This window comes from Ammodytes marinus, assembly GCF_949987685.1.
Source record: "Ammodytes marinus genome assembly, chromosome: 18".
Classification (NCBI taxonomy): Eukaryota; Metazoa; Chordata; class Actinopteri; order Uranoscopiformes; family Ammodytidae; genus Ammodytes; species Ammodytes marinus.
The window spans coordinates 2,382,350-2,408,230 of NC_137222.1; the positions used below are offsets into that span (position 1 = coordinate 2,382,350).

The following is a 25,881-nucleotide window of genomic DNA, read 5'->3' on the forward strand; positions in this document are numbered from 1 at the left end:
CAGAAAACTACAATATTTTAACCCAGTGTTTAAAATCAGTGTTATAACTGTGCAGCTGAAGGTTGAACTCTTAATGAATTGATACAAACACAGACTGAATTTAAGCTGTGTTACACCATAAAAGGAGTGTGTGTGTGCGTGTGTGCGCGTGTGTGTGCGTGTGTGTGTGTGTGTGTGTGTGCGTGCGTGTGCGTGTGTGTGCGTGTGTGTGTGTGTCTCAGTGTGTGTATTAATATGTGTGTGTGGAGTCATTGATTCTGGAGTATGCTTGTTGTCAAAATATTTTTTGGGTGAAAGTCAGTCAATATCTCCTCATGATCCACTACCTGTCCGTACTGTGTGTGTGTGTGTGTGTGTGTGTGTGTGTGCGCCGTAAAAAAAAAATCCAGTTCTAATAAGGTATACAGCCTCTGTAAATGGGCATGTTGCTAGCTACGGTTGGGCCCCTTTGTTTATATAGCAGTTTACAGAGCCTAGGCTGAGTATTAACAAGTATGTACACAGGTATCGGATCATGAGGAGATATTCACTCATTTTGACAAAGTGATTTTGACAACAAGCGTTCTCTAGAATCGCTTTAATATTATATTTTTAGCTACATATTGCCTACCTTAATATACCATACTGTATTTGTCTGTCTGTCTGTCTGTGTGTCTGTCTGTCTGTGTGTGTGTGTGTGCGTGCGTGCGTGCGTGCGTGCGTTGTTAAACCCTGTTAAAGTCCTCATTGTGTGAAGTGGGTGACAGGGTGAGATGTGGAACCAGTCCTACAGGGCTGCTGACTGGCGTGTCCTCGTTTTGTCTTTCCAGTTTCACTGCCTGGTGACTCAGAAACTCGGAAGTTGTTTTATAAAATACTTTTCACTTTGGATTTGTAACTCTCATCGTCGTGTTGCAGCGTTTTTTATAAAACATTTCTATGCAAAATACTGGTCCGTGGTTTATTACTGCCTGATTATCGCATTTTTTTAATTATGGATTTACTTATTAGGAGTTGGTGATTTTTTTTTCGATTTTGACGCAGTTGGAGAGCTTTTACGCACGAGAGCAAAACTGCCTTGTTTACACGTAGGACATATTTGCGAAGGAAAACTGTGATGTATTGATTTGAAGAAGTGATTTCAAGGTGGAATATTTTTATTTTTTTTTGGTTGTTGGGACATGCGCGCGACGGGTTTGACGCACCTGTTATTGTTCTAAATCAGGCTCGAGAGCGCACAGGTGAGGAGGAGTCGGGACAACCGTCGGATTTTAACGTTTTTTTTTTAAACTTTAAATCTGTGTGGAATTAAGAGACAAAATGAGCAAAACGAAGAACAAAACCGACAATAAGACCGAGAAGGCTCTGGCGGCGGAGAAGGAGCAGTTCGGTAAACAACAGGTAAGGAATTACGACTTTGAATTCATGCGGATCTCAACCGTTTAAAGTTAAGTAAAGTTATTTATCCCGATTACTAATGTGGTTTTATAGTAGGCCTAGCGGTTTATAGGCAGGATTTCAACCATTAAGGGCCAGTTTCACAGACATGGATTAAGCCTAGTCCTAGACCTAGACTAAATGGAATTTTGAACGGAGATTGTCCATTTAAAGTACAATTTAGTCCAGGACTTGGCTTAGTGAAACTGGCCCTTAAAGCTATAGCTAAGTTATTTATCCCGATTACTAATGTGGTTTCATAGTAGGTAGGCCTCGCTGTTTATAGGCAGGTTAAGATTACAGTGATGGTTACCATAATATGAAATGTTAAACTAAACCAACATTAGTAGCATAGGCTATACTGTATTCTTTAATGTTTTTAAGTTGGTCTATTTTGCTTGGCTAAAACGTAAGGTTGGTTTATTTCGTTAGTATAGGCCTAGGCTATTATCTAGCATCTATTTTTGGTTTCTGGTCTGTTTGGTTTCTTGTCATGTTCAGCCTTTTGTGGGCTGAGCATATTGTTTATCAATGATGACACAATAATACTAATGATTAAATCAATCAATCTAAGCTGAATTGGCTAGTTCACTAAAAATAATTGTCCATTTCATTTTCGCTGCGGTAAATCCAACTATTTGATGTTATCAGTATGTCTTTATCTTGATGCCTTGTTGTCTTCTTTCTTTCTTTCTTTCTTTCTTTCTTTCTTTCTTTCTTTCTTTCTTTCTTTCTTTCTTTCTTTCTTTCTTTCTTTTAGCTTCACAACATCAGTAAAACCCTCACCTCCAGTGAAGCACCGGCCAAAGAGAAATATGTGCGCAGTATCCTTTTCCTTTAAATTTAAAAACACGTTTTCTTATTTCCAGTATCTTAAAAAAACAAACACAATTGTGAATGTTTTACTGACAAGAAGTTTTCACTATCTCTATCGATGTTATGCTAACATTGGCTAATTAGCAGTGGATTTAAAGGTGGAGTCAGAGAGGGTGATTCTTTTGAATGCCTGTTGGGCTGAGTGTGCGCTGAAAAAGAACATCTGGCGTTAAGACACAGCCTAGGCTCTGTAAAGGGGCATGTTGCTAGCTATGGTGGGCCCCTTTGTTTACATACCAATTTACAGAGCCTAGGATGAGATATTCACTGATTTTGACAACAACAAGCGTCCTCCAGAATCACTGACTCTAGTACATTTACTCAAGTACCTTCCTTGATAACAGTAGTTTTGAGGTACTGTAGGGTTGCAGTGACCTTTTAACCTTTGACCTACAACATGTAATGAGTTCACACATCCAAGTTAAAGTGAGAGTGGAGTGCCAAGTTTGACGAATTACTCCTCAAAGTGTTCGTGAGGTATTGCATAACTAATTTAAAATCAATCTAATGTTCATGCTGATTGCTGCCTATTATTCTGTTGAGTTCCCTTGACCGCCGTTCAGATATCATCATTGGGACGTTTAAAGAGGGCGGGGCTTCAACCTTCTGGTCCTACTGTCTGAACCTTCCTCTCTCCAGCCAATCGCTGGTCAGCTGGAAGTTCTGCTACCTGCTTCACAAGGTGCTCAGGGACGGACACAGGAACGTGAGTGAAAAACACACTCCTAGCCTAAACCTACTGTTTGACTTTGTTATATCTCAGGCATTGTTTTTCCTCCTTTCTTCTCTTTAAAGGTTCAGTGTGTAGAATTTATTGTATTGTTTTTTACAGAACAGACTTGGTAGAAATGTAATGCAATCATTAATATTAGTCTTCGGTTTTATTTTATGACATGAGAATGAGCATTTTATAGGAATATGAGTGAAAAACCCTAACATCCCCCCTAACAGGAATTCATTTGAATGGGCAGAATTTTCCCTAAAATGTTAATGTGTACCTTAGGAGACATTGTAAGTGCCTTTTATAATTGGTCAGAATGTTTTTTATTCTTATTATTTATTTGTGTGTTGTCTATTTTTTTTATTGTGTGTATTTTAAATGGACCTCGAGTCTAATAATAGAAGTTGATGATGATGATGATGATGATGATGAAATATCTCTGTTGTTATGAATGTTATGACAATTTTGAATGGTAGCAATAATGTCCTGAAAGGGGGCGCCTTTAGCTCAGTTGGTAAGGCGTCCCCCCCCCCCCCCCCCCATGGGCCTCGGCCAGCAGCGGACCCGGGTTCGATTCCAGCCCGCGGTCGTTCTCTGCATGTCACTCCCCTCTCTGCCCCATTTCAACTCTGTCTCTACACTATCAATAAAGCATAAAAATGCCAAAAAAATATCTTAAAAAAAAAAATAATAAAAATGTCCTGAAGGAGTTGAACCTTTTAAATGGTGAGTGAAGTTTATGGAATTAAGTATGAATGAGTGGGAGGGATTTGAATTTTTTCTGAAAAAAAAAAAAATACAAATAAAGCCTGTACACAAAAATCCTCTTAGTTTTTTTTTTAATCGCAGCCATTTTTTTCCAACCCTTCTTCTCTGTGATGTTGCTGATGTGTGATCTCTCTCCACAGGCTGTCAGAGATTCTCAGAGATACTGTCGCAATGTTAAAGACATGGGGATCCTCTGGGTGAGTATAGCTGTAAAACAAACCAATATTACCAGCGCCTTTGAACGGGTCAAATCTTGAACATGGCTGGGTTCAAAGCAATCCCCATACTTCCCTACTATTTAGTATGGCAGAAAAAGATTTAGGATGTCCCAATACATGCAAGTCAATTGTAGTATGCTGAAAATACATAATTGCCCCACTAACTCCAATAGCATTTTGGAGTATTCGTCTTTATTCTTGACATTTCTCGACATAATGAAAAGAAAATCTTCCTCATCTGATTTTTTTTTTCTCTCCTGTCTGTGGCCCTAAAACTCTTCTGTACTTTAGTATGTAGTGTAGTAAAAAGAAAGAGTATGTGATTTGGAACGCAGGGTGTGTCCTTGTATTTTTTGTTGTTGTTGCATTTTTCTCTCTATTTTGTGTTGTTCAAAGTAATATCTTTATATTTTTATTTTCAGGGAAACTTGCACGATCGGTACGGGCACATTGTCGCCTTATCAGCAAAATTCCTGTTCCTCAAAATGGAGTTTCATGCAAAGGTAGGACCTAAATATAAATCTTTATTAATGTATAAAAATATTATATTTATCTTTTATATATTTTTAATTATGTGATATAAACCATTTAGATACTAATATAAAAACATTCCTTCTCCCTCACAGCACAAGGTGATCCCGGCAAACTTTGAGGCCAGTGACGAGACGCTGTACAAGGAAGCAGGAAATGACATGAACAAAGTGTAAGATTTCATTCTTACCCTAAAACTATGGTTGCGTTCCGAATCGCATACTTTCTACTATATAGTATGGTAGAAAAAAGATTCAGGATGTCCCGATTCTTGTGGCCAGATTTAGGATGGTTAGAAGTACCCGGATGTCCTACTTTATGCGGCCAAGATTGTTAGTGTTGAAAACTGCATCCTATTTGGGGCGATTCTGACCCACAATCCAGTGCGCACGTGAAGTGACGTCACATCGACGAAGCCTCCATATGAAAACAAACGGTGATGTGACGGATATAAAAGCAAGAGGCAAGATCAAGGCGCAATGTTATGATGAAATAAGAGAGTAAAAGTATGTCTACTGCATCCTAACTAGATTATTTTTATCGTCGGATGTAGTATGTAGAATAGAAAAAGAAAGAGTATGAGATTCGGAACGCAACCATTATGAGCTCTGACGGTGTGTCAAATTCAAATATGTGTTTAAATGTGCTTTAAAAAAAACCTGCTCTTGGGGCGCTCCGGTGGTGTAGTGGATAGAGCGCGTACCATATTGGCTCCGGCCTTCGTTGCAGTGGTCGCGGGGTTCAAATCCGACCCGTGGACCTTTACTGCAGGTCATCCCCCCTCTCTCTCTTTCTCTCTGTCTCCCCATTTTAACTCTGTATTATCCAATTAAGCTTGAAAAGGCCAAACAATAATCTTCAAAAAAAAACTGATATGTGTTTTAAATGTGCTCTTTAAAACCTGCTCTAAATGTATCATAGGTTGGATATAACACAGGAGCTGCTGGATTACTGGGACGCTGCACTGAAGATGGAAGAGACCGGTGAGTCCAAATTTGATCCTGATTTTGCGTGAGCTTCCAGGACCAATCAGGGGCTGCCTTCCACTAACAGACACACAGAGATTGGAGAAAGTCCAGACTGATCTGTGGCCGAGAAAACAAATGTGAAGCTCGCATATTATGCATGTTAACCCCTTGGCTATCGAGGCAATCTGAAGCAAATTACCTTGAATGAAATTAAAGGCCTACTTCAGCGGTTGGAATATGAAGGTGTATTGAACTCGGAGATCCTATTTAGTATAAATGTGCAATTTTTTTTTTAAATCGGATCTTTTTAGCCTGAGAAAAGGCAGAAAGAGTGTTTTGTGGTCTCACTGTCTAACCCTACAGTTTCCTTCTTGTGACATCACACGTAGGGTTAGGATTAACAGGACAGCTGGGCCAAGGGAAGACTGAGGGAAGACTGAGGGAAGAAAAACCTCATTCATTATATTATAATAGTGATTTTATAATGATAGAACGCTGGTTCCGTTTGGGTGAAGTATTCCTTTTAAATGAAATGAAATGTTTTATTTTTCTTCTTGCCTCCAGTTCTGCGTCAGCTGGATGCTAACGGAGCTAAATCGACCACAGCAGCCGGTCAGTGCAGACTGACTCCTCTGATCCCTCTGATCCTCGACTGCAGCCTCCTCTACCACTTCACTGTGCTGCTGATGTTCAAGCTACACAGCCGTGAGTTAGAGAAATATATATGTTCTTTATCTGTCTGTCTGTCTGTCTATCTGTCTATCTGTCTATCTGTCTGTCTGTCTGTCTGTCTGTCTGTCTGTCTGTCTGTCTGTCTGTCTGTCTGTCTGTCTGTCTGTCTGTCTGTCTGTCTGTCTATCCGTCCGTTCAAGCTACACAGCCGTGAGTTAGAGAAATATATATGTTCTTTATCTGTCTATCTGTCTGTCTGTCTGTCTGTCTGTCTATCTGTCTGTCTGTCTGTCTGTCTGTCTATACGTCTATCCGTTCAAGCTACACAGCCGTGAGTCACAGAGAAATAGAAATATATGTATTTTTTTTATTTTTCAATCAAACATTTCTTAGCACCATTCTGAAGGTTATTATAGAAGGATGTGTTCCTATGTTATTAATTGTATGATTTATGATAGATTTTGTTCTTAGAAAACATGCTGAACATGCATTTTTAAGACCAGTTTCGGGAAATCTGGAAACTAGAATGTTGTAGAAATTAAATTCAGATTTTAACTCTGGCTTTATCCAACATCTAGATTTTTGTCTTTTAAAGAGATGCAAATGTATTTGTATTATAAGTTATTCAAACATTTCTGAAGTTAAACCATATTCACCTGCAATGTTTCACCTTAAATCCTTCATATCCTCCTTGCTTACAGGCATTGCCCCGGATGTTCTCCTTGGACATCGAGAGCGATTTCGAGATCTGTTTACAAGGTCTGTTGGACACTTTTTTTATTTTGTACTATATAGTTACTTCTAATGTTTTCTGTAAGTGACCTAGTGTATTTATTCCTGCTTCAGTCTCACTCAGTTCTACGATCGCGCCAGAGAAATGGAGTTCTTCAAAAGTATCATCCAGATCCCTGATCTCCCAGATGTAAGTAGGAGTTTTAATTAAAGCTTACAGATTAATATAAATATATATACAGTATATATATATAAAAATGCATAATTATTATGTATATATGACAGAACAACAAGAAAAAAATACCACGTATGTGGCAACATACTGCACACTGGAGACATTCTCTTTTATATACAGTATGCATTTGTTTTGTGTGGTTTTCCATCATGCACATGTAAGGCAAGGCAGGTTTATTTCTATAGCACAATTCAGAAACAAGGCCATTCAAAGTGCTTTACAGGGGCATGAAATACATCAAGATTAGACGTTAGAAATTGCATTTAAGAGATATTAAAAACAAAGAACAAATACAGACAGATTTGTATATGTATTGTATTTATTCCAACAGGAACCTCCAAACTTCCTCCGTGCCGCTGCGTTGGGTGAATATAAGAAGCCGGTGGTGTTTATGCCCAACGAGGAAAGTTACAACGAGGACGAAGTAGAACCACAGGTAAGGGGACATACAGGTTAAAGGATGAATTTTGTGAATCTCTTTTTTTCTGGTTTTAATGGCTGACATTTAGTTTTGTTATTTTTCTCCTGTCAGTATTATTCGCTGAGCCAAACTCCCGATGTGTCTGTGGATCAGAGGGAGACAGAGAACGACATTCTGAAGAGAGAGTTAGAGGCTCTAAAACCAGAGCTGCACCTCATCAAGACTGAGGTAAGATCGGGCACTCCGGTGGTGTAGTGGATAGAGCGCGTACCATATTGGCTCCGGCCTTCGTTGCAGTGGTCACAGGTTCATATCCGACCCGTGGACCTTTACTGCAGGTCATACCCTCTCTCTCTCTCTCTCTCTCTCGCTCTCTCTCTCTCTCTCTCTCTCTCTCTCTCTCTCTGTCTCCCCATTTCAACTCTGTACTGTCTAATAAAGCTTGAAAATGCCAAAAAATTATCTTTAAGAAAAGACTGAGGTAAGATCTATCTATGGGAACATCTATGTAGGGCTGGGTGATGCGGACAAAAATGTTACAATAAAAACAGAAAAACAATAAAAATGTCTATATCAGTATCGGTTAGTGGCAGATAGTGGTTAAGGTGCATTCGCGCGAAGGCCAATCAGAATCTAAAGTTAGTCCCTTTATAGTGGAAGGCAGCTTCTGATTGGTTAATGTAGTGGTTAATCCATCCACCTCAGACCAGCCATTTCTCACCAGTTTATTCAACAATAATAATAACAATAATAACAATCTTGGCCGGATGTAGTAGGACATCCGGGTACTTCTAACCATCCTAAATCTGGTCACAAGAATCGGGACATCCTAAATCTTTTTTTCTACAATACTATATAGTAGAAAGTATGCGATTCGGAACGCAGGGACAGAGATTGGAGAAAGCCCAGACTGATCTGAGAGAAATGAAAGTGAAGCTTGCGCTAGATCAGGCTTGTCTCACCAGGCGATCCCTACGTAGCTGTGTGACTTCTCCTGTTGCGAGCTATGCATTTCCAGTGTACACTTTATGATAGGTAAAACATATCCCCCCCCCCCCCCCCTTTGCCCCTTCTTTAAGGCCCAACGACGGTGTGTGTGACTGAGTTAAAGTCCAAATAGACAAACTTAAAACAACGATAAGCCGAAGAAACGCATCAAAATGGGTTTAATTGACAACTATAAATAACTTTTAAAAAAGAACAGAAAACTACAACAACAAATACATAAAAATGTCAAAAACCAAGAAAAACATGCAGAGATCATAATGTATTGTTTTATTTCCCACCTTTTAAAGCTTTAAAGGTGGGAAATAAAAGGTGAAATATCCGCCCTTAATTCATCATCTGTTGTGGAGCTGATAGGCTTCATCAACTTTGTGTCAACTCGTTTGGCGATGGCTTGAATGTAACCGACATTCATTTATAAGAAAAAGTTAAGCACTATAGCTTTAAATGTATTCCTCCTGTATTGAAATATTCTTAACTGTGTGTCTGTCTGTCTGTCTGTCTGTCTCTGTGTGTGTCTGTCTCTGTGTCTGTGTGTGTGTGTGTCTGTCTGTCTGTCTGTCTGTCTATCTATCTGTCTATCTGTCTATCTGTCTATCTGTCTATCTGTCTTGTCTGTCTGTCTGTCTGTCTGTCTGTCTGTCTGTCTGTCTGTCTGTCTCACCCTCCTCCCTACAGGCCCAGAGGTGTGTGACAGAGCTGCGGTCCCAGGTCAACCGTCTGGAGGCCGAGCTGGAGGAGCAGCGGACACACAAGCAGACGGCCATGATGGAGAAGGAACACATGAGGATGGAGGTGGACGCGCTACGATGTGCTAACGTGGCTAACGTAGGAGCGCAGATAGGATTCAAAGAGGCAGACAGTGAGTATATACGTAGAGAGAAGGCAGGAAGACAGACAGACAGGCAGACTCACACACTCTCTCACAGACACACACACACACAGACAGACAGACAGACAGACAGACAGACAGACAGACAGACACACTCTCTCACAGACACACACACACACACACACACACACAGACACACACACACACACACACACACAGACAGACAGACAGACAGACAGACAGACAGACAGACAGACAGACAGACAGACAGACAGACAGACAGACAGACAGACAGACAGACAGACAGACAGACAGACAGACAGACAGACAGACAGACAGACAGACAGACACACACACTCTCTCACAGACAGACAGACAGACAGACAGACAGACAGACAGACAGACAGACTTCAAAGAGGCAGCCAGACAGTGAGTATAATACAAGACAATACAACAGATCTGAGTCCATATGAATGTAAACTGCATCTTACCTTTAAGATGTTTAGATAACATCATGACTTCATCCATATCTGGCGGCAGTGGCGAAGTGGGTAGGGAGATCGCCTCTGGAGTGCAGGGTCGGAGGTTCGATCCCCCGTCTCCCCGCCACATGTCGAAGTGTCCCTGAGCAAGACACTGAACCCCAAACTGCTCCCGATGGTTCAGAGAGCGCCTTGCATGGCAGCTTCTACCATCGGTGTATGAGTGTGTGTATGAATGGGTGAATGTGGTAAGATATGTAAAGCGCTTTGGGGCTGAGAAAATCGTCTAGAAAGCGCTATATAAGTCAAGTCCATTTTACCATTTATATCATTTATTTCCATTTCACTTTTAATAAGGAACCAACATAAACATGTTCAGGCATGTGAGCAGTTTCCTTCAGTCAACTAACACTAGTCCAGTTAATTGTCTGCATCCCTTTCCACATATATACTGTAGTACATTTTCTCCACTTGTCATTTATATGTCCTTTTCAGTTTTAGTTGGTACTTTTTTTTGGGCGGCAGTGGCGTAGTGGGTAGGGAGATCGCCTCTGGAGTGCAGGGTCAGAGGTTCGATTCCCCGTCTCCCCGCCACATGTCGAAGTGTCCCTGGGCAAGACACTGAACCCCAAATTGCTCCCGATGGTTCAGAGAGCGCCTTGCATGGCAGCTACTGCCATCGGTGTATGAGTGTGTGTATGAATGGGTGAATGTGGTTAGAAAGCGCTATATAAGTCAAGTCCATTTACCATTTTCCATCACTGCAGTATAAAACACAGACAGACCGACAGAGAGACAGAAACACACAAATACAGATATGTGTGTGTAGGTGAAACGGCAATAAGAATGTATCAATCTGAATCTAACTAACTAATTATTCTCGGATCTTTTTCTCCCCACAGCCAGAGCGCAGGCGGCCGAGCTTCGTTTCTCTCAACTCAAAGAGCGACATGCAGAGCTGGTGACCGGCCACGCAGACCTCATGAAGAAGGTAAACGAAGGGCTTCTTACACACTGTTAAAGGGAAAGTTAGAAAGATTTGGGGAAATGCCAAAAGCATCACACGTAGCACCTAATTACCTCAACATTAAAAAATATGTTTTAATTTAAACTAGTCGACTATAAGCAAGAAAACGCAGAAAAAAACAAGCACAATGTAAACCATAATGTTTATACATTTTAGGAGACCTTTGGCCTTAATAAAATTTCTAGACACTTACCAAGCTGTTTAAGTAAACAGGATTGCAATGTGCTACGAGCCATTTTTTTATTTTTTTTTATTTTTTTAACTGACTGAATAAAAGTTAAGAAAAACCATTTACAGCAAAATACATTTTCACTGATTTATAACAAACGCGTTTAAATCTGGACATTTCGAATTTTCTAATTATCCTGAATTGTTTTTGGGGCTTGTTACAGAATGCAGAAACAGTGAAGATGTATTCTTGCACCAAACACGGACAAGACGATCTACTGAGAGTCAAGCAGCAGCTGGAGAACGAGCTGGAGAATCTACGGCAGGAGAAAATCAACGCGGTGAGAATATGTTCAACTTCTGACTCACGACCACTGCAGACTCTCAGGCTACTAACACCTCTGTCAGGCTACTAACACCTCTGGCATCTAGTATTAGTATTCTTTTTTCTTTTCTTTTCTTTTTTTTTGCATTTTTATGCTTTATTGATAGTGTAGAGACAGAGTTGAAATGGGGCAGAGAGGGGAGTGACATGCAGAGAACGACCGCGGGCTGGAATCGAACCCGGGTCCGCTGCTGGCCGAGGCCCATGGGGGGGGGACGTCCTACCAACTGAGCTAAGGGCGCCCCCTAATATTCTTTTTTTTTTTTAGCTGGCATGTGACAACTTTGTTTTATATTTTGTAATCATATAATAATTTCATTTCAACTTTTTAAAAAATGTTTAAAGATTTTTTTACAAAGTAATTTGAACAACTTTTTATAACTACCGTAGCTTAGTTAAACAAACTAGCTATATCCCCAGCTTTGCTCTGTTTCAACTTATCCCAGTGTGAAGTTATTGGTAGTTTATAAGGCTTTTAAAGTACCGTAGCTTTACCAACCCTGGTGTTGATACGTCTCTCTCTCTCCTCTGATCAGATGAATCAGCAGCAGTTGGATTCTCAGCGTCTGAACAAAGAACTTCTGGATCAAAGAGCCGAGATGCTTTACCTCCGCAGCGCTCTGGAGAACAAGGAGATGGTGAGAGACTTTTTTTAAATTTTATCGGTGCGCCCTTAGCTCAGTTGGTAGGGCGTCCCCCACCATGGGCCTCGGCCAGCAGCGGACCCGGGTTCGATTCCAGCCCGCGGTCGTTCTCTGCATGTCACTCCCCTCTCTGCCCCATTTCAACTCTGTCTCTACACTATCAATAAAGCATAAAAATGCCAAAAAAAATATCTTAAAAATAAAAAAATAAAATAAAAAAAATGTAATATACACTTACATAAATGGTAAGTAAGACTACTCAGAAAAAAATTATGTTGCCGAACACAATTTGTGAAATTCCACCTAAGCCAAACAGCGACAAAACCTCACGACTATTCCCCTTTTACCCAAAATATGCCTATTAAACATGAATTGGTTTATGTCAGGGAGGGGGGAGGGGGGAGAGGGGAGGAGAGAGGGGTTTGGGTGTTGTGTATGCATTGTATGTGTTTACTTATTCTGTTTTTTTTAGTCCATATGTATAAAACCATAAAACCACTAAAATAAAAGTAAAAAAAAAAAAAAAAACATGAATTGATGCTTTAAATATCCCCCCCCCCCCTTCCTCCCTATCTTCCAGGAGGGGTCCCAGGCCAGCAGCAGCCTGTCTGCCCTTCAGGCGGAGCGAGACGCGTTGCTACGATCATCCAGAGAGAAAGACAGCGAGCTCTCGTCGCTAAGACAACAGTCCCAGAGTCTCCACGGCAACATGGACATGGAGAGAGACAGAGTCAACAGAGAACTGGAGGCTATCAGGGCCCAGCTACAGCAACAGGTGGGAACTAGTTACATTACGTTTAGTTACTTTATTACTTTTTCCCGGCTGTGGCAAAGTGGTTAGGGTGGTCGACCCTCAACCACTTTGCGGTTGGTGGTTCGATCCCCCCTCTCCCCCGCCACATGTCGAAGTGTCCCTGAGCAAGACACTGAACCCTAAATTGCTCCTGATACTAAAGTCAGCCTGCTATCGGTGTATGAATAGGTGTAAATGGGAAGAGGTCTCCCTTGAAAAAGAATATCTTTTTTTTAAGATATTTTTTGGGGCCTTTTTATGCTTTATTGAAAGTGTAGAGACAGAGTTGAAATGGGGCAGAGAGGGGAGTGACATGCAGAGAATGTCACTCCCCTCTCTGGCTGGAATCGAACCCGGGTCCGCTGCTGGCCGAGGCCCATGGGGGGGACGCCCTACCAACTGAGCTAAGGGCGCCCCCAACACTGGTTGAAATCTTCTCTGATAAACTTGTCTTTGTGTTTATAGCTGAACATTAACGCAGAGCAGAAGTTGGAGATCGATCGTCTGAGGAGAGAGCTGGAATCCACCAGAGCTGACCTGGCTCGAGCAAACGGCGCCCTGCAGAGCAAGGAAATGGTAGGAGGGGTTTACACTGGTATTCCCATGGAGAGAAAAAAAGTGCCCGTGAAATATCGAAAAAAGAAAATTTATTTAAAAAAATTGTGAAAAAAATTAAATTAGTTAAATTGAATTAATACAAAATTCCAGATAAATTAGAAAAATACAATATAGATAAATAGGCTAAACAAATTAATAACATAATAATAATAAAAAATGTAACATAAAAAAAATATCCTCTTTAGAAAAAATAAACACTCCTATACGCATTTCTCCTATTTTGACCCTCGGGGCGCTAGTTTCCTGTATGAAATGTGCTAAAATAATGAAGTTAATTATTCTTATTGTGCAACAAAAGGTGATACACTGTTCAATTCAAGTTTAAACGGATTACCATGAACATCCTCTAATACTTGTAAAACGTGTTGTCTCGTATTCAGAGTGGGTCCCAGCTGAGCAGCTCCTTAGCTGGGCTGCAGACGGAGAGAGAGATGATGCTTCGCTCTGCCAGGGAGAACGAGGCTGAACTCAACTCACTCAGGCAACAGGTTTGTTTTATTTGTTCATAACCTGCAGACATTTCCTGCATGCCCTGCCCCTCTCTCTCCCCTCCTCCACTCTGTACTATGGTCAGGAGATTTTCTTCATTTAAGAAGCCAACTACAACAATAGAAGAGTAGCTACCCCCTCCCCTCTTTTATTTAATTACATTTTATTTATTTATGTTTTGTTTCATATTGATTATTTATTTTTATTTCTTTAAGTGTGTATTTCGTTTCTGCCATTTTCAACATTTATGTATTATTTTGTGTACTAATTTCTTAATGCAGGATTGTTTGTAATTGGGTGTGAGGGTGGGATATGGGTGGGGTATGTTTGGGTAAAAAAAGGGGAAAACATTTATAATCCATTGTACTGCAATTGCTTTGCAATTCTGCCATTTAATAAAAAAACCTTTGAAAGAAAAGAAGCTTTTCTTCATAGGGTTTCTAGAGTCTACATTGTGATAATGTGACAATTCTCATATTCACATTAAATGCTACGTTCAGTTGTTCCGTGTGGATGTTTTTGCTGTTTTTACCCTAATACATTTTTTTTTTAAATAAATAAAAATGTTACTGAGCGTTGAGTTGATTTATTTTTTTTCGCTTCAGGCTCAGATGCACCAGAGTTCACTGGAGCAGGAGAGACAACGCAGCAACATGGAGATACAAAACCTCCACGCTCAGCTACAACAACAGGTGATCAAATTCCTTTGTGATTTTCTCTACTTATGACATCTATTGCAGTATGTCCGTCCTGGGAGAGGGATCCCTTACTCTGTCGACTCTCCCCAAGATTTCTTAAAAAAAAATGTAATCCCGGTAAAGGTTTTTTTTACTGGGAGTTTTTTTCTCAGCCGAGCTAAGGGTGTAAGGGCAGGGTGTCATATTGTATCATATTGTATGAAATGTAAAGCCCACTGAGACGAATGTTATCTGTGATTTTGGGCTATACAAATAAAACTGATTTGATTTGATTTTTGCTCTGTGTGTGTTAGTTGGTTATATTCTATTAATCATGGACATCACAGTTACATTTTTTTTAAGAAAACTCACATTTTCAAGACAATTGTCTGCACTAGATGTTTGAGTTTGGAGGCTTAAACTAAAACTCTTACGTTTTAAAGAAATTTCATCTTACATATTTACATATTTGTGTGTTTGTGTGTGTGTGCCTGCGTGCTTTGTCTGTCTGTCTGTCTGTCATTCTGTCTGTCATTCTGTCTGTCTGTCTGTCTGTCTGTCTCTGTCTCTCTCCCTCTCCCTCTCTCTCTGTCTCCCTCTCTCTGTCTCTCTCTCTCCCTCTGTCTGTCTGTCTGTCTGTCTGTCTGTCTGTCTGTCTGTCTGTCTGTCTGTCTGTCTGTCTGTCTGTCTGTCTGTCTGTCTGTCTGTCTGTCTGTCTGTCTGTCTGTCTGTCTCTCTCTCTGTGTCTCTCTCTCTCTCAGGCCTGTCGTGAAGGTGAGCTGACCCATAGGCTTCACGAGGAGCAGTTCAGTTTGCTGCAGTGTGCCGTGGTCGAGGCTGAAGGAATCATTCTGGACGCGGTCGCCAAACTAGACGATCCCATCCACATCGCCTGTATCAGCTCCCCTGGTAAAAACTACACGCATTACATTGATAACACCGAATTTACTGAATAGTAGTGCTTTCAATTAATAATTAGCTATTTTTTAAGTAATATATTGTCCATCAAATATAATTTTTTAAATGCACATCAAGGGAGGAAATCCAGAAACATTACATTCATTACTATGCATTTACTGAATACTAGGGCTATCAATGAACAATTTGATCATTTTTTCAGTTAAATTTAGTTTATAAAATGTCAGAAAATAGTTACACACAGGAGGACGTCTTAAAGGTAGAGTGTGTAGAATGTATTGGCATTTCTCAGAACAGACTTGGTAGAAATGAAATAATATATTCATAAGTATGTTTAAATATGTTCATAATAGCTTGGAAATGAATTGATTTTTCATTCTTCATAACATTTCTCTGACCTCATTTCTCGCTGTGTATATTTTCAGATTATTTGATCAATCGAGCTGAAATCACTCTGGCTTCAATTGACAAAATGCAGCAGAGCCATTCTTTCTACATGGGGAACAGAAACGGTAAGTGTGTGTGTCTGTCTGTCTGTCTGTCTGTCTGTCTGTCTGTCTGTCTGTCTGTCTGTCTGTCTGTGTAGTATAAATAACAACTATGTCTTCTATTCAACATAAAAAAACTGTTGAAAATGTAACATAGAACAGTGTAGTACCGGAAGTTATATTGCAAGAACATAAAGATTTCCATACAAACTTTTCTTGGGGTTAGTGCATTTTGTGACATCTTTTTCAATAAATTATTATTTCCTTTTGTGTTAGCCCTTCCATTACAGATTGCAGTCACTGATATATGAATAGAAAGGACCATACTGTTTAATCCGTGTGTGTAAGTGTGTCCTTACCTCTAGAATAGACAAATAATGCATCTGCTTCTGTTGTGTTTAGATGCCAGTGGTTTGTTGAGATCCGTCACACAGTTTTCTCATCTTGCCGCTGACACCATCGTCAACGGATCGGCAACGTCACACTCTGCTCCAACCGACCAGGCTGACCGTAAGAGACGCACGCACGCACGCACTCACTCACTCACTCACTCACTGGCTCGCTCGCTCACTCGCTCGCTCACTCACACACACACACACACACACACACATGAACTCACTCACTCACTCACTCACTCACTCACTCACTCACTCACTCACTCACTCACTCACTCACTCACTCACTCGCTCACTCACTCGCTCACTCACACCAAACACATGATGCACAAACATTAAAGCGTCAGTATCGGGGGCCACACCAGTTTGTAAACGCTGCCATACTGAGAAATACAGAGAGAGTTTTGTGGAGCTGATAAGCTTAATCAACTTTGTGTGACAACTCGTTTGGCGATGGCTTGAATGTACCCGACATTCATTTATATGAAAGAGTTACACACTGTGGCTTTAACCCAACCCTTACACAAACACATGCGCACACACACACACACACACACACACATATACACACACATACACACACACACACTAACCCTCCCCTCCCTTTTTGCAGGTTTGACTGACAGCTGTCGTGATGCGGCGAATCACTGCCTTCAGTTCTTGAAGGACCTGAAGCTTCAGGCCAGTTTACCCAGAGCAGATCCCTCCGCCGTGCGCTTCACCGTCCAGCGCATCCTCGCTCTGGGACAGGTGAGAACTATTTTACCTGGATCAAAAGGAACAACACTAGCCCAGCCTCCCAATAGCCATCCTGCCATACTATTTAGTAGGCCAGAAAAATATGTATGATGTCCCAAAAATACCCAACTTTCCATACTATATATTTTTTAATTCAAGATCATTTTTGGGCATTTTCAAGCTTTATTTGACAGTACAGAGTTTAAATGGGGAGACAGAGAGAGAGAGAGAGAGGGGGGGGGGGATGACTTGCAGTAAAGGTCCACGGGTCGGATTTGAACCCGCGACGACTGCAACGAAGGCCGGAGCCGATATGGTACGCGCTCTATCCACTACGCCACCGGAGCGCCCCATCTTTCGCTCATGTCAAATGTAGTATGCCAAAAATAACCGGATGCCCTAATACATCCAGTTGCATTTTGTAGTATGCAAACCAAGCTACTAAAGTATGGAGTATAGTAAAAACAAAACGTAAGTGATTTGGAACTGAGCAAGACCACGCTAACAGGCACAGTGATGCTTTGACCTAAATGCAAGTCTGGATCAGGACATTTAACAACATTTTACTGTCACACATCGTTGGTAGGCTCGACTCTAACAAAGATGTTCTACCATAACTGTTTTCTTTCTTTTTAACTTGTTGACGTTTAGGAGTTGCTTCCCAAGGGGCGAGACGTGCTGAAAGAAGAGCTGGGCTCCATGGTGGATAAAGAGATGATCGCTACGTCCACAGCTATAGAAGAAGCTGTTCTCAGGATGGACGTAAGAGAACACACACACCCTGCGTTCCAAATCACGTACTCTTTCTTTTTACTACACTACATAGGCTACTAAAGTACAGAAGAGTTTAAGGGCCACAGGAGAGAGAAAAAAATCAGATAAGGAAGATTTTTTTTTTCATTATGTTGAAATGTCAAGAATAAAGACGAATACTCCAAAACGCTATTGGAGTTAGTGGGACATACAGTATATGTATTTTCAGCATACTGCAATTGACGTGCATGTATTGGGACATCCACAACTTTTTTTTGGCATACTAAATAGTAGGGAAGTATGGGGATTGGAACGCAGGTACACATTATTATGACATCTATTGCAGCATGTCCGTCCTGGGAGAGGGATCCCTTTCTCTGTCAACTCTCCCTGAGATTTCTACATTTTTTAAATCCCGATAAAGGGTTTTTTACTGGGAGTTTTTTCTCAGCCGAGCTACAAAATTAAAAAAGAAGAAAAGATTAAAGATTTATTATTATTATTATTATTATTATTATTATTATTATTATTATTATTATTATTATTATTATTATTATTATTATTATTATTATTATTATTATTATTATTATTATTATTATTATTATTATTATTATTATTATTATTATTATGGCGGACAGACTTATGAACTACAGCTGTTGATTTTTAACCTTATCTATTATGATGTGTGTGTGTGTGTGTGCGTGTGTGTGTGTGTAACCTTATCTATTATGATTTCTTCAGGAAATACTGAATCAGGCAAAGAGAGACACCAGTGGAATCAAACTGGAGGTCAACCAGAGGTAAGACTGAACATTTAAACCTTTTTAATATTTATGAAAACTCATTTACTTTGCTTCACCATGGTCATATCACCATTATTTATCTGACATAGTCACATATAAATACATTACCTCATGGCCATGCATCCTGCCGTCTCTCTTTCACTCGCTTCACTAAACAAATGCACGCACACACGGTAGCAAATATCTTTAGGACAGCAGGCGATAGATAGATAGATAGATAGATAGATAGATAGATAGATAGATAGCAGGCGCTGTTGTGGTAAAAACACTACTGCTTTGGTCCAAAGGGGGCGCTACAATAAACAGCTCAAAACTCCTTACAGTCACTTCTGTCCTTCAATTTTTCTTTAAAGGAGCTGTAAGCGGAATGGTTCTTTTAGCTAACTTCCTGTCAGTTACTGCAGTTAGCAGTCCCCTCGCTCGTCCCTACGTCACCACATTAATGCATTGCGGTCTTCAAGCAGCAAGTTATCTAGCATCATCTCAGATCCATAAGTGTGATAAAACATGATTAAAAACCATCAAAACAGACATTGGGAAGGATTTTTACCTGCTCCGCCATTGTAGGCGCATAAACATTCACATCTGTTGCTCTGCGGGTGCACCGGCAGTGAGACGGATGTCGGTTTGTAGCGTTATTTCTTTCTGACTGAGAGATCGGAGGTATTAATAGGCGCACACTATATAAGTGATCACTGTATGAATGTAGAGTGATTTAATACTTATATTAACATAAATAAATCGCTTACTTCACCTTTAATGCAATCTGTGTGATTTTCTATATTTTCTTTCTCTTTCGTTACAGTATCCTGGGATCCTGCTCCGACCTGATGAAGGTATAACGTCTGTCTGCTTTAACATACATTTCTGTGAACTCTTGATTTATTTTCACTCACCCTGAGTTCCGAATCACATACTTTCTACTATATAGTATGGTAGAAAAAAGGATTTAGGATGTCCCGATTCTTGTGGCCAGATTTAGGATGGTTAGAAGTACCCGGATGTCCTACTTCATCTGGCCAAGATTGTTAGTGTTGAAAACTGCATCCTATTTGGGCGATTCTGACCCACAATCCACAATCCACATCGACGAAGCCTCCATATGAAAACAAACGGGGATGCGACGGATATAAAAGCAAGAGGCAAGATCAAGGGGCAATGTTATGATGAAATAAGAGAGTAAAGTATGTCCCAATAGTATGCCTACTGCATCCTAACTAGATTCTTTTTATCGTCAGATGTAGTATGTAGAATAGAAAAAAGAAAGAGTATGCGATTCGGAACACAGGGTAAGATTCACTCAGTATTTCTTCTTCTGTGCTTTCATCTCTGCTTCTACATTTCTTCTTCTGTGCTCTTATCTCTGCAGGCCGTTCACATGCTGGTGACGGCTTCTACCGACCTGCAGAAAGACATCGTGGAAGGAGGTCGGGTGAGTTGATGAGTTGACGTGTGATTGTGTCGCAAAGTTTTTAAAAAAACAGTTGATTTTTGCATCTTTTCCTGGGATGTTTCAGTCTAACTTATAAGAAGAACTGTAGCAGTCAGACTTAAATGGTTCCTTAAAGTCAATCCATATACAGTATGTTCTGCCTTGAAACCACAGTTAAAGGAATACTTCACCCATACGGAACCAGCGTTCTATCATTATAAAATCACTATTATAATATAATGAATTAGGTTTTTCTTCCCTCAGTCTTCCCTTCCCCTTCCTGTCCTGTTAATCCTAACCCTTACTGTGATGTCACAAGAAGGAAACTGTAGGGTTAGACAGTGAGACCATAAAACACTCTTTCTGCCTTTTCTCAGGCTAAGATGATCCGATTTCAATTTTTTTTTGCACATTTATACTACATAGGATCTCCGAGTTCAATACACCTTCATATTCCAACTGCTGAAGTAGGCCCTTAAGTGTTCACACACACACACAGTTAACACAAGTGAGGCTCCGGCTCGTCAGTGAGTGGACTGATTTTTGTCAGTTTGGTGAACAGTCCCTGAACAGTCGGAGTGATGTTGGACGCTCATATCAGCGCTGCTTCAGAACGCATGGAATGTCTCTCGTCCAATCAAATCACTCGGTCAGAACCAACTGCTGTACAAGTGTAAATGTCTTGTGTATTTGTTCTTCCTCTAGGGAGCGGCATCCATCACAGACTTTTACGCCAAAAACTCTCGGTGGACAGAGGGACTGATCTCTGCCTCCAAAGCTGTGGGCTGGGGCGCCACTCAGCTGCTGTAAGAATCAACATATACACACAGACAGTATATATATATATTTTTTAAACAATTTATTTATAATGGACAAGCTGCAGTTTACACACAGAGTACAGAACAGTAAACAACAGCGTACTTTTACTTTTCTTTGACTTCTGAAAAAAATCTCTATACATGGTCAATGATTATCTTATATTATATTTAGTTATATTTGAATATCAGACTAAGTAAAGGTGGAGTCAGTGATTCTGGAGAACGCTTGTTGTCAAAATCACTTTTTGCGAAAATCAGTGAATATCTCCTCGTGATCGGCTACCTGTCCATACTGTGTGAACACTGGAAAAAAAATCTGGTGTTAATACACAGCCTAGGCTCTGTAAACAGGCAAGTTGATAGCTATGGTGGGCCCCCTTTGTTTACATACCAGTTTACAGAGCCTGGGCTATTTGTCAACACCAGTTTTTGTACACAAAAAATAATTTACCATAAGTGATTTTGACTACAAACGTTCTCAAAATGAACTGACTCCACCATTAATGAACCCTATCTATCTATCTGTCTATCTGTCTATCTGTCTATCTGTCTGTCTGTCTGTCTGTCTGTCTGTCTGTCTGTCTGTCTGTCTGTCTGTCTGTCTGTCTATCTGTCTATCTGTCTATCGATCTGTCTATCGATCTGTCTATCTGTCTGTCTGTCTGTCTGTCTGTCTGTCTGTCTGTCTATCTGTCTATCTGTCTATCGATCTGTCTATCGATCTGTCTATCTGTCTGTCTGTCTGTCTGTCTATCTGTCTATCTGTCTGTCTGTCTGTCTGTCTGTCTGTCTGTCTGTCTGTCTGTCTGTCTGTCTCATAATAAAAACCTGTCTTTCTATAATCAGAGGATCAGCTGACAGAGTGGTGGGTGAGAACGGTCGATACGAGGAACTGATCGTCTGTTCTCACGAGATCGCTGCCAGTACGGCTCAGCTGGTCGCCGCCTCTAAGGTAAAACACAGTCACAAGCATTTAGTTTGTGAAGCTGAAAAATCAATTTAATGACTTCTAGAGGTGTTTTTTTTTACTACAAATATGAATTAACTCAAATAATATACGGATAAAAGGTGATATTAGTGGTGGTCGGTTGTTGGCATAATGCAGTTTTCATTGACACTTTAGTTATAAAAAAAAAAGGTTTTTAGTTATTTAAAAAAAACTAAATTAAATAATCTATACAACTCTTGAAACCTTTGACTAACAGACGTTGTTTTCGGAAAATACATTTTTCTGCAGTCTTTTAAATAAAACTATTTTGAATGCAGTTCAGAATTTTCATTCAAATTCCATTTTTTTATTTATTTAATTTTTAATTTTTTTTTTTTGCACACACTCAACACACTCAACAAATACATTAACACATGTAAAGATTAAAAGAGTATGTGCTGGAGAGGTCAGAAACCCGAATGGGCTTATCGAGTGACCTCTCCATTTGCCATCAGCATACCTAAATAACTTAGACATAAAATACAATATAGGATTCATTATGGCGTTTGAAGTGCAATATACAACCAAATAATAATCTTAACACATAAGTGTAGAAATTTAAATGTAAATAAAACAATAACTATGAATAATACCTATAAGAATATAAAAATTAATTCCACTACATTTTATTGTGTTTGAGGCACCTGCAATGGCACTAATGTTATGTTATTTTTTTTAAAGGGGGCATGCAGGCTTCCTTTTCAACCACTGTATCTGAATCAAATCATTACATTCATCCTTATATTCTGCTGCTGAGATTTGCCCTGACTTCCAGGTGAAAGCCGATCGCAAGAACAAGAAGCTGAACACGCTGCAGGCGGCTTCACGACACGTTAACGACATGGCCGCCGTGGTCGTCACGTCAACCAAACACGGACAGCAGCAGATATCTGACCAAGGTGAGAGAGCAACTGTGAAACGACACTAGTGAAGTGGGGTGGGATTGAACAAGTTTTTACTTCTTCCCACCCCTTTTCAAATATGTTGTGGCATTTTTATTGAGTGCTTGGCGGCCTTATCAGTGCAGGAGTCACTAGGGCTGACTCCTGTTGATGCATTTTTAATATTGTATTGTTGTTGCATATTTGAAATAAATCATTCATTCATTCATTCATTCATTCACACTCACCGACCACTTTATTAGGTACACCTGTTCACGGTAATTGCTTGTAAAAACAAAAAGCTTAAAGACCTACTTCACCGGTTGGAATAAGAAGGTGTATTGAACTCGGAGATCCTATGAAGTATAAATGTGCAAAAAAAAATTTAATCGGATCATCCTAGCCTGAGAAAAGGCAGAAAGAGTGTTTTATGGTCTCACTGTCTAACCCTACATTTCTCTTTCTGTGATGTCACAGAAAGAGAAATGTAGGGTTAGGCCTTTAAGTTTATACTTCTTCCTGCTCCTTTTCAGGCATATCATATCAATATATATAATTTGTTTTTATTTTTGGGAAATAATTTAAACATAATTTGTGTTTATTGTATTTTCATGCTTTTCATTTTGTTTTTGTATTTTTTTGATATGTCTGAAATAAATTCAATCAATCAAAAGCTTATCAGCAAATCACATGGCAGCAACTCAATGCATTTAGGGATAAGTTTTATGTGTTAAAAATAAATTGAACCGCTGTCCCTAATAAAGTGGCCAGTGAGTGCATGTCACATTGAAAACAGGTGATTTTTATTTTTTTTTTCTAGTGGTGTAGAGCGCGTACCGTTTGAGGCTCAGTCCTTATAGCAGCGGTCCGGGCTGTTCTCTGCATGTAATCCCCCTCTCTCTCTCTCTCGCTCTCTCTCTCTCTCTCTCTCTCTCTCTCTCTCTCTCTCTCTCTCTCTCTCTCTCTCTCTCTCTCTCAAACCATGACATTGACTGTGTGATGTCGTTACAGGTGTGATGGACTTCTCCGGTTTGTCTCTGATTAAGCTGAAAACAGAGGAGATGGAAGCGCAGGTGAGGGCCAAACATTCATCATCATGTTGTTTTGTGTATTTTGTTTTTTGTTCTCCATACAACGCACACACATACTGTACATAATGTAAAATCTAGTGTTAATAAACAGATTTTAGCTAGCAGCAAGCCCATTTTTTACAGAGCCTAGGCTGTGTATTAACACTGTTCTCGCAGGTAGAGGATCACGAGGAGATATTCACTGATTTTGAGAAAGTGATTTTGACAGTTCTCCAGAATCGCTGAGTCCACCTTTTTAGTTGGCCTCAAAACTCAATAATCTAGCACAGACAGTTGCCTTGGAAATTGTATATTTCCTAACTTTTTTATTTTTACAGTGAAGTGCCTGGAATGAAATAGAATACCAACACCAAAATTACATTTGTAATCAAAATTACATTTGTTATACATCTCTCTGTCTCCCTCTCTCTCTTTCCCTCTCTCTCTCCCTCCCCCTCTCTCTCTCCCTCTCTCTCTCCCTTTCTCTCTCTCTCCCTCTCTATCTGTCCCTCTCTCTCTCTGTCTCCCTCTCTCTCTCTCTCCCCCTCTCTCTCCCTCTCCCTCTCTCCCTCTCTCTCTCTCTCTCTCTCTCCCCCCCCCTCTCTCCCCCCTTCTTCCCCCTCTCAGGTGAAAGTCCTGCAGTTGGAGAGTGAGTTGGATCAGGAGCGAGTGCGTCTCGGCGAGCTCAGAAAACGCCACTACGAACTAGACGGCAACAACGAATCGAAAACAAACGACAACGATAATCTAACCAATAAGGGAGATGATAGCTTCCCACCCCCGCCTCCACCCACTCTACTAGAGCCTTCGCCAGAGCCTAATCAGTCTACTCCAAACACACACACACAGAGCTTTGAGTCAACCAACCCATTCGCACCAGTGGCGAAAACTAACCCATTCGAATTGGCCAAAACACAATCTATAACACCTTCTACACCTTACGCACCAACACAGACAACCCAGGCTTATACGCCCCCACACACAGCATACACACCTTCGCAAAGTTACAACCCTACAAATACACAAACGTACAGCTCTCTTGCTCAAACGTACACACCGACGAACACACAGACGTACGCCCCTCCGATTCAAACGTACATCCCTACACACACTTACTCTGCTCCCCAAATTCACACCCCTACTTCAAATCAATCATACACACCGTCTCAAGCTTACACCCCTTCGCCGATTCAAGCCTACGTCCCACCTCCTACTCAAACGTCCCAGCCATACACACCTAACCCTAGCCAGTCTTACCTAACTCCTAACTCACAACCATTGGCAAGCACATCCAGGCCTAATTCGCCATCCTTGACCCAGAAATCGATCCCACAGACAAACGCAGAGACAATTAAACCGGCCGCACGCAAACCAAACATCTTCACCAAATCTGGCAACTTGCTGAAAAAAACGGTAAGTGAAATAATTTTTTTAATAATCTGAATTTGACATAATTATCTCGTTCCCACGTATTATTTTGTTATTTTTATATATATATTGTAAATAAGAAACTGTTCTTAATGTTTTATCTGGAAAAATAAAGGTTAAAAAAAAGTTGGGTTGTGACCAGGCAATATATTTTTTTTCCCCAAATGCCACCATAGGGGTTCCTTAGGAATCTGCAATAATAATATATGAATATACGGATAATTTTAATATTTTCTTTTTTCATTTGCAGTTCAAACGAGGTGAAACTGGATCGGGGGAATCCTAAAGCACGAATGAAGAGATCGGACCTTGTACATTACTAAAACGTGCGCTGTTTTAAATGTGCTTTAAATCAGTGATTTTAATCTAATTTTATTTGTTTGTTTTAAGAAAATGTGCTAATTAAAAGGCGGTGGAACTTATTTATGTAATCATACTGAATACCTATCATCATATTATGTGACTACTTATTGTTGTATAAATAATTGATT

At 40.2% G+C, this 25,881-nt stretch overlaps 1 protein-coding gene across 1 annotated transcript; it reads left to right on the forward strand.

The window, feature by feature from the left end:
* hip1r (huntingtin interacting protein 1 related) lies at nt 1-25,881 on the forward strand. Its single transcript, XM_080047217.1, has 34 exons — nt 1-1,380; nt 2,177-2,240; nt 2,856-2,998; nt 3,922-3,978; nt 4,422-4,502; nt 4,626-4,702; nt 5,452-5,513; nt 6,063-6,203; nt 6,872-6,929; nt 7,017-7,092; nt 7,469-7,573; nt 7,670-7,786; nt 9,242-9,425; nt 10,780-10,868; nt 11,297-11,413; nt 11,994-12,095; nt 12,682-12,876; nt 13,360-13,470; nt 13,893-14,000; nt 14,607-14,693; nt 15,440-15,587; nt 16,022-16,108; nt 16,487-16,594; nt 17,093-17,229; nt 17,869-17,979; nt 18,712-18,770; nt 19,579-19,609; nt 20,143-20,205; nt 20,911-21,011; nt 21,870-21,975; nt 22,787-22,910; nt 23,904-23,965; nt 24,590-25,375; nt 25,641-25,881. Exons 1-34 carry the CDS (start codon nt 1,300-1,302, stop codon nt 25,674-25,676), a joined length of 4,014 nt encoding a protein of 1,337 aa, XP_079903343.1. The 5' UTR covers nt 1-1,299; the 3' UTR covers nt 25,677-25,881.

What these genes read in the sequence shown, in the direction of transcription:
- hip1r (XM_080047217.1), top strand. Translation starts at nt 1,300, where the DNA reads ATGAGCAAAACGAAGAACAAAACCGACAATAAGACCGAGAAGGCTCTG. An exon ending in AGCAGTTCGGTAAACAACAG is followed by an intron (nt 1,381 to 2,176) that starts GTAAGGAATTAC and finishes TCTTTCTTTTAG; the next exon opens with CTTCACAACATCAGTAAAAC. An exon ending in AGATCCCTGATCTCCCAGAT is followed by an intron (nt 7,093 to 7,468) that starts GTAAGTAGGAGT and finishes TTATTCCAACAG; the next exon opens with GAACCTCCAAACTTCCTCCG.